General features: G+C 41.9%; 1 protein-coding gene across 1 annotated transcript in view; it reads left to right on the plus strand.

Annotated features, from left to right (window-relative positions):
• Positions 1-206: 206 nt before the first annotated feature.
• Positions 207-9058, plus strand: part of grin3a (glutamate receptor, ionotropic, N-methyl-D-aspartate 3A) — a 38249-nt gene continuing 29397 nt past the window's right edge. The window contains exon 1 of the mRNA XM_020601143.1: positions 207-1536. Coding sequence (XP_020456799.1) covers positions 811-1536 — 726 coding nt within the window. The 5' untranslated portion in view covers positions 207-810. The remainder of the gene's footprint in view (positions 1537-9058) is intronic.

Here is a 9058-nt window from a genome sequence, read left to right on the forward strand (position 1 = left end):
CCCCCCCCCCCCCCCAAACAAAAAGTGTGAATTGTGTTCAGATGTGTTTCACAGGAAACGTGTTACTGTAACTGCTCACGTGTTAAAAATAAAACTTTGAGGTGGGGGGGTTAAAAAGGTTGAGAGTAAGTCTCATTGGAACGTGCGCAGAAGACCGCGCTCTCGGCCCCAGGTCTCCCCTGCACAAAGTGTCAGGTTGACTGGAGCCAAGCAGCTCGCACGCGCTCTGGAGAGCTTCACCTCCGGTGTTTAACAAGGAGGGAAATCATTTATCTTGAGTAGCGCGATGAAGCAATGCCTTCTGGATGATAATGGGATAATTGGTTTTCCAAGCCATCAGATGTTTCCAGCGGTGGGTTACACTATTTTGGAATGTGTTTGATGAGCACTGACCTTTTTTCCCCCGGCATTTCCTCTTCTGCGCTTGCCTACCCCCTATTTCATATTTTTGTCAGCCACTGGAATATAGGAAAATTTTACCGCTTGATCCCATGGTCTGTTTAGTAATCTGAAGGCTCGAATGATGAAAATCTTTTGAGATGAAAAACAGCGCTTTCAGGAATAATTTTTTGCTCGTGCGCCGCTCGTGCCTAATCTCGCGCCTCAGCAGCCTGTTGTCTGTGTCCGTGGAGAAACGCACAACTTTACCGCGAGCTAGAGCTGGAGCGGGGGCTGCAGCTGGTCTCAGCGGTGCACCAGGGCCACACGCGAGGGGCCAGGAGGTGGACCAACATAGCGGCCCCGGTGTTCGACCGGTCTGTGGTTGGACGGGGCATCTGGTCCGGCTCTGGAGAGGTGAGGATATAGACGATGGTGATGATGAATGACCCAGCGACTCGAGCAGGCACCGGTGTCTCGCCACCATTATGTTTCCTACTGTGCGCTCTCGTCTTTCTCCCGCCGTGCGCTCACTCGCACCCGCAGCCGTGCCAGGTGCTGAAACGGATCGGCCACACGGTTCGGGTCGGGACTCTGCACGTTCAGCCGCGGTTGATCTCTTCCACTGCTGGCAGCAGTTCTGAGGACTGGGACACCAAGGGAGGCACGCGGCTGGACATGGAAAAGCCGGATAAAATAAGTGCCAGGGCGCCTGGATACTCAAACCTCAGGACTAGAGGCACCGTTAATAGCCAGCGGGGGGGCAACAGGAGTAAGAGTCAGACAAGGCAGCGAGAGGAGAACACCTCGAGGGAGAACCGTGTGTTCGCACCCCGAGACTCAGTCCTGCTCGCTGTCGAGGCTCTGAACCGGGCCGGAGTGCTGCCCTACAATTTAACTCTGGAGGTTGTCATGGCCGTGGGGTCTGGACTCGGGGAGCTGCCAGCGTTCTCCTTCTCCTCCGAAGGCAGCTCCGAGAACGAGGACCCGCTGTCCTTCGTGGAAAGCGTGTGTCACACCGTGGTCGTGCAGGGAGTTTCCACCATGATCGCCTTTCCACGGAACCGGGATGAGTTCGTCAAGTTGGAGTTTGTCTCGCTGGCGCTTCAGGTGCCAGTCGTCAGCGTTGTGCAGAGGGAGTTCAGGCGCCACAGTGAGGTAAAATAAAGTTGAATGACATACATCAACTGTTGTTAACTGTTGAATACTGCACTGTAGGTCGTGACTGTACAGGTGTAGCAGATGTTATGGTAAAGAAAAATACAGATGACCTGTGACAAATGAACATCACCAGTCTGTCAATCTGTATGAACGCAGGCCAGTTAAATCTACACAAAACAGGTGTACCTCATTTCAAAGACCTGAAAGTGGACGTATATGGCCTATTCAGTGGTTCACATTTTAGACAAAGGTCGGAGAATTGAGGCAGAAACATTTCTTCCTCATATTGTTGGTCTTTTTTCCTCCCCCCCCTGCATCCTTTCAGAAGAAGGAAGGAGGATTTTCAATTCTTTTCTTGTTCACTATTGATCTTGGTTAAGTGGCGTGACACAGGTTGATTATGTTGATTTCCCATAAAGCATCAAATTTGGAAGTCTGAGAAAAAATGCATCAAACAGAGCTAAAATTAAGGAGCTCAACCAAGCTCTGTCCATGGTGCTGAAATCGACTGTGTGGATACAGTGTTTCTATGCAGTGCACGAGGAGAGTGAATGTTCTCCATAATAGATAAGGTTACAAGTAAAACATTTGATTGACGGCTGTGTTCACCTAGCAGCATATGCCCAAAGGTACAGATGCATTAACAAATTCTTTGATGAGTTTTTCAGCATCCCACTGTCTAAACATGAAGCAAAATTTTCAGCACCACACAGAGTAGAGCAGTGTAGTGTTGTCAGAAATGCAACAAAGTCAGTCTATTATTACACCTTACTACCTAGACAACTGGGAACAAGCCCCTCTCTCTGTCTGACTCTGTCTCTTTCTTTCAGGCTGGCTTAAGGTAATCCAAAGTTGTGCTGACATGTAAAATATTAATCGTCTTTCTTTTCAGCAAAGCAATGCTCTTATTTATCCATGTCATACATACTATAAGCTGAGTTGTGATTGGCTGCTAATTCACACAGCCCATGCTTGTGATGAGCAGCAACATCAAAACCATAATGCCAATTCTTTGACTACATCCATTCCTAGAGTTATGCCTAAACAAGAAAAACACTTTTTTTGGAATTTTGGTCTATTCCAGAGGTGAATGCAAAATGAATAGTGCACAGGGAGTCAACAATATACGTTGAAGGCATTTCACTGCTTTCACAACAAGGACAAAATTGTTCTTCAACTACTCTCTAAATTACCTCTATATAGCTTTGGCTACACTATGTGAACAGTTCTTTTTCTACACAGTACCCACTCAGGAGGAAAACAAAGTAAGAACAAAATTAGTCTGAATATCATCACCACTTTTTTACATGCCATTTTTGCAACATTTAAAATCTGTAAAGACTTTTTTTGGTTTGCCTGCCTCTTGTTTTATGTAGAAACTTCTTCAGAAAATATCAAATGTTCAATTAAACAGTTTTCCATCTTTAAAATGATTCAAGTAACTATGTAGCTACAAGCTGTGAACTTTCTGAGGTATGAGGTGTTTTTCAGCATCAAGACCTTACAGCACCTAAATAGTAAAGTAAATTATAAGTGCCTTCCAAAACAACCCATAAACAGTAGCTGCTCCAAAATGATAAAACATTTCCCAGTCACAACTGATGACAACCAGCCTTGACTGCTGGTTTGAGATGGAATGAGCCTGGTCAATTTCAGTAAGAAGAGTAAACACTAAATTCATCACTGGGGTGGTTCATCACTGATCATTATGTTGAGAAGGCAACTGCTGAGTGCAGCTTTAGGTGTGTATTTTTATTTTTGTGTACAGGTAATACTCTATCATAAGTGCAAGTAGACACACCCTCACACAAAATGATGTAGTGCAGCCATATGCTGTAAACCTCTGCACTAACAGTGCAGTTATTGCATATCAGTGAGTGCACACTCCAGTTAAGAGTATTTGTGTCTTTGACTTTCCACACACATATACACACAAATGTCTGGGGTTGGGGTGGGGGAGGACACAAAGAGCATCATTGTTTTTTTACAGCATCCTCACACACACACACACACACACACACACACATAACCACACTTGTCTTTGTCGCTTACTGGGACCTTACATAGACATTTCAAAGAGACTTAACCCTAATATTAACCATAACTGCTACTTGTCTAATACCTAACCCTTATCCTACCCTTAACCACAGCTGACAGTTGCTTTAACTTTAGACAGCGTTGTTTTTGTAAAATCTGATAAACTCTGTTCCCCACAAGTGACATTGGTCCCCTTAAAGCTAGTGTGCTCCTGGTTTTCCATCCCAAAATAATAAAAAAGAAAGGCCCCACACACATACACACCAGTTTTCATTTCTTGTGGGGACATTACTTTGCCTCACATTCATTTCCTGGAGACGTATCCTATCTTTAACCATAACCATTACTTGCTTAATCCTAAAACTTTACCCCTACCCTTAAACCAAGTCCTTTCCCAATTATTTAATGATTTATATGATGGAGACCGACATCTGGTCCCCACAAGGAAGATGAGTCCCCCACAGCGCAACATAGTAAACAGACTAAACAAATTTAGGACCCCACAGTGTGAGTAATACCAGACACACACACACAGACTTCAGGGTTCTGGGACACGTGCCACCTCCTGAGCTACAGCAGTGTGTGTATGTGTGTTTGTGTTCACAGAGTAATATCTAATTTCCCGCTCTGTGCACAAGGAAGCATTTCAATGTAAGTAGTCAGCAGGTGTTCAAAGTCTGAGCAGATATTTAAAAATTAAATAAAATCAGGTATAGAGTAAAGCAGAAAAACCAACTGACAAAGACTGATTAATTGATGGATGGATGGATGAATGTGTAGATTGATAAATGATTGCTTGGTCAGATGGAAGAAAAGACGAACGGGGAAAAAATGACTAGGACATAGACAGTGATTAAAATAGATTGTGCAGCACCTGTGTGTGACTTGTAGAGAAAAGGGTTAACTCCCCTCTGACTCAGTCTAGTCTTCTTACCAAATCCAAGCTGCAGAATGGCAGCAATTTCTCCAAAACAGAGTTCTCAAAATGTCAAGGCTCTTTGAATGCCTTGAGAGGATCTCATTAGTTTATTTGGTGAGCTTGTTTGACTTTTGCCTTATTTTAGGTTTATAATTAAGAGTCAACAAAATGTTCACTGTGAAATTTCACATAATCAGCGAGCAACATTTGACAGTGCACTCTGCCCTGAGTTTGTTATGCAAGTGTCAAAATGATGAGGCTATATGAGAATATGTAGCTTAAGGGCTGAAAGATAAAGCAACATCAGAGCAAATGAAGTAGGTGGGAAAAGATGCCAAGTGGTCTTGGGAGCAGCAAATTTCTTCTAATTTAACATTTTAAAGACCAAGGACTAAGAAACTCCTGGGTAAAGAAAACTCCCTGGGAAAGACCACTCGTCTAGTCTCTGATATGAGAAGCTAATTCTAAGTGAAAATATGTTAACATTAAGATGCACCATCTTCACTATCTACAAATATATGCTCTGCATTAAACTCAGTTATAGATATTCTCACTATTTACAGACCTCTGTGTGGACATGTAGGTGTACAATGTTAATTATAGATAGTGATGCTGCCATTTGTTTAACAGTGTGAATAGAAATGAGTCAAAATGCAAAAAAAAACATCATTGGTTTTGGGACAAGTTTCAACCACTGTCTCACAACTGGGTCATACTGAATGCCACTAAGCAGAATTTGGCAATGTCACCTATTACAATCAACACTTTAATGTGTGAGCTCCAAGTCACTGACAACCAGAGCATGTGAGCGGAGTGAGCGAAAGCGGGGAGATTTTAGACAAAGTGCTTTTTGTTTGTTTGTTTGTTTTTTTAAAGGAGGGAGCATTGCCCTATCTCCCACTCATGCCATGAGACTGACGCATGCCCTTGCCCAACCTAAAATACATCTGTCTTGCAGAGTTATCCAACACTTTTCAGTCAAAAACTGTCCATTCCAAGCCCAATAATGACGTTTCTAATGTATTTAATACATGCAGATTTTTTCCCCCTTTTTTGGAGTAAGTGGGTGCAACTTGAGGGGAGTGGGATGCAATCCAAGGTGAGCGCTAAGCGATAATGAGTCGACTGGCCTGGTGCGGCTTTGAGCAGGGGAGTGAAGCGGGCGAACAGCTCTGTGAGTGAGGAGGGGAAATTCTTACAACGATCCCACATTAAACTTTATCAAGTTTATCACGCGGTGTGTGAGAAGTTGACAAAGTACAGTACTCTTACTTGGCATGCAGCAACTTAACATGACCCATCGTGATGGAAGTGAAGCTCTTTTTCATGATCATATTGACCAACCTGTATTTTGGAGTGTGTAGATGTGATACATTGTGGCAGATAGAGTAAGTAAGAATGGTGTAGTAACAAACTGCATATTCGTATAAACAGTATATATTATTTACACACAATGAGCTAAGGGTAGGGGGTTCTGGGCAACAAGGATGGTAATAATAGTTTCATTCAGAAATAATTTATGGGAAATCAAGTGTATACAGGTACATATAGTAAGAGTGGGGTTTTCTTTTAATTAACATGCAGGTAAATTCATTTGTAGATTAGATTACAAGTATTGGTGTAATTATGTCCTCAGCTTCTATCCAGGGGATAACAGATAAAGGATATCGCTGTGCTGAGGGGAGTTAGTGGTGTTTGTCTTTGATCCTTCATTAATAAAATTAGCCGTGACATTTTGTAGAAGGAACAAAAGTGAGACTCCTCAAGACAAAAAAAAATTGTTTAACAGCTGCAGGATATTGCTCCAAAATCAACAGTTCTCTGTAAATCAGTGCAAGGGCAGGACAGTGGTCTATGTTTACTAAAGATAATACCTGTAATCTTGTAAAAAATTAAATACATTCAAAACACTCATTTCAATAAGTGTTCGCTCTTTCCTCACAATGAATGGTCTAATCAATAAAAAATTAATAAGTCATTACTAGTTTGATTTCCTCGAGTTAGGCTTACTGGCTTTTGAATGTGCCAGTTTCTGCAGTTTTACCATACCATGCAGAAGTGCTACAACTGAGAATAAATCCTTAAATCCTCCAGGGGGGTGAGAAGAGGTGAGAGTCACATGCCCTTTGGACCGTACTCCCATTTCTATTTTCTTTGATATAGGACTTCTAAATCTGCAATAAAACATGTTGGATTGTTTTTGCTGGTGCTTTTGTTTGCAGAAAATGTGGAAACATGCAATAAGCTGATTACAGTGATTTTTGTATTTGCAAGCCTATTGGGTATAGTGATTAATGGGATAAGGGAAATTAACCAATAGATTAATCTAATGGATTTTTGTGCAAAGCATGTGTAAAAGTTTTAGTCAATTAAACTGAGTTGCTGAGAGTCTTTTAAGTGTGTGTAATTCTGTGTGTGTGTAGATCTGACCTATTTAATTCTATTTGAAGTTTCACAGGGATTACCATGTCAATGATGAAACATATCGGCTCTGATATTCTAGTTTACTATAATCCTGCTGGTGCAGTACACTGTATGTGCAGAGCAGGTTTGCAATGATCTGGTCATAATGGCACCAAAGACTGATCAGGTGCTTTTGCTTAGTTTAGCTAAGTACCCATCATTCCCTTAGATCTCAGCAGCAATGACTTCATGAGCTTCTTTACAAATAAAATTACAACTATTAGAGAAAAACTTGGTCGGACCACTCCCACAGCTCTCGCAGATGTGCCATCTACTACAATGGCTTTAGAAACATCTGTAAGACCTCATTTATACTTGGACTACTTCTCCCCTATAGATCTCTCTGAGTTGACCTCAACAATTGCTTCATCTAAATCATCAACATGTCTCCTGGACCCCATCCCGACCAGGCTGCTCAAAGACGGCTTGCCCCTAATCAACACATCCATACTAGATCTGATTAACCTCTCTCTATTAACAGGTTATGTTCCACAGGCTTTTAAACTTGCAGTAATTAAACCGCTACTCAAAAAGCCTACCTTTGACCCAGGTGTCCTAGCTAATTATAGACCAATATCCAATCGCCCATTTATTTCCAAAATCCTTGAAAAAGCTGTTGCAAAGCAGTTATGTGACCACTTGCACAAGAATGATTTGTTTGAGGATTTTCAGTCAGGATTTAGAGTCCATCATAGTACAAAAACCGCATTGGTGAAAGTCACCAACGATCTTCTCCTAGCCTCGGACAAAGGACTTGTCTCCATACTTGTCCTCTTAGATCTCAGTGCTGCTTTTGACACCACTGATCACAGCATCTTACTGCAGAGACTTGAACATGTTATTGGGATTAAAGGAACTGCGCTAAGTTGGTTCAAATCTTATTTATCAGAAAGATTTCAATTTGTTCATGTCAATGACAAATGTTCCACACAAACTGAAATATTATCAGGAAGCACAACATAAATTTCCATTGCTATGCAGATGATACTCAGTTATATTTATCTATGAAGCCAAATGAATCAGGTCAGCTGGTCAAACTTCAAGCATGTCTTAAAGACATAAAGGCCTGGATGACCTGCAACTTCTTACTTCTAAACTCTGACAAAACTGAAGTTATTGTGCTTGGGCCTGAAAACCTTAGAAATCTGCTGTCTAATCATATAGTTACTTTAGATGACATAGCTCTTGCCTCCAGTATTACTGTGAGGAATCTTGGAGTCATATTTGATCAGAATATGTCCTTTAAATCACACATAAATCAAGTCTCTAGAACTGCCTTCTTTCACCTGCGTAATATTGCAAAAATCAGGAGCATCCTGTCTCAAAGTGATGCTGAAAAACTGGTCCATGCATTTGTTACCTCCAGGCTGGACTACTGTAACTCTTTACTATCAGGATGTCCCAATAATTCCCTAAAAAGCCTCCAGTTAATCCAAAATGCTGCAGCCAGAGTACTGACAGGAACTAGCAAGAGAGATCATATCTCTCCCATATTAGCTTCTCTCCACTGGCTCCCTGTAAAAGTCAGAATAGAATTTAAAATCCTTCTCCTAACATACAAAGCCCTTAATAACAAGGCTCCATTGTATCATAAAGACCTCGTAGAGCCTTATCATCCTAACAAAGCACTTCCTAAGTACCTTCCCAAAGTGAGTAGCAACATGTCTGTACAGATTCTTAGTCATCCAGGTCATGGTAAGCTGAAAAAACGTAGAAAAAATCAACTGGTAGGTAGAAGATGTTTCATGTTCATTTTTGTCCAAATAGAACACCCCTCACTAAATGAGGGTGGTGGACTAAGACACAACTTTTCACCCATCTACAACTCTGTTTTGAGATCTCTGCCCAAACATGCCCACCAGGACAACAGGCGTCGGTCCACAGGTGAGGGTTCAAAGACAGGTAACGACGCTCACCAAAACCGGACCCTAATGATTGAGTTGTTAGAGGACATTGTGGGCCACCAAAGGACTGGAACACCCAGGGTGATAAATACCTCCTGCTCACCACCAGTTGGACAGAACTGATGAAGCCTCTTGGATGAGAGGTGAAACGTCTTCTACCTAAAACCAAGTCCAGTTGATTTTTTTTTTTTTTTTT

Source organism: Monopterus albus, unplaced genomic scaffold (assembly GCF_001952655.1).
Source record: "Monopterus albus unplaced genomic scaffold, M_albus_1.0 scaffold50.1, whole genome shotgun sequence".
In the NCBI taxonomy this organism is placed as follows: Eukaryota; Metazoa; Chordata; class Actinopteri; order Synbranchiformes; family Synbranchidae; genus Monopterus; species Monopterus albus.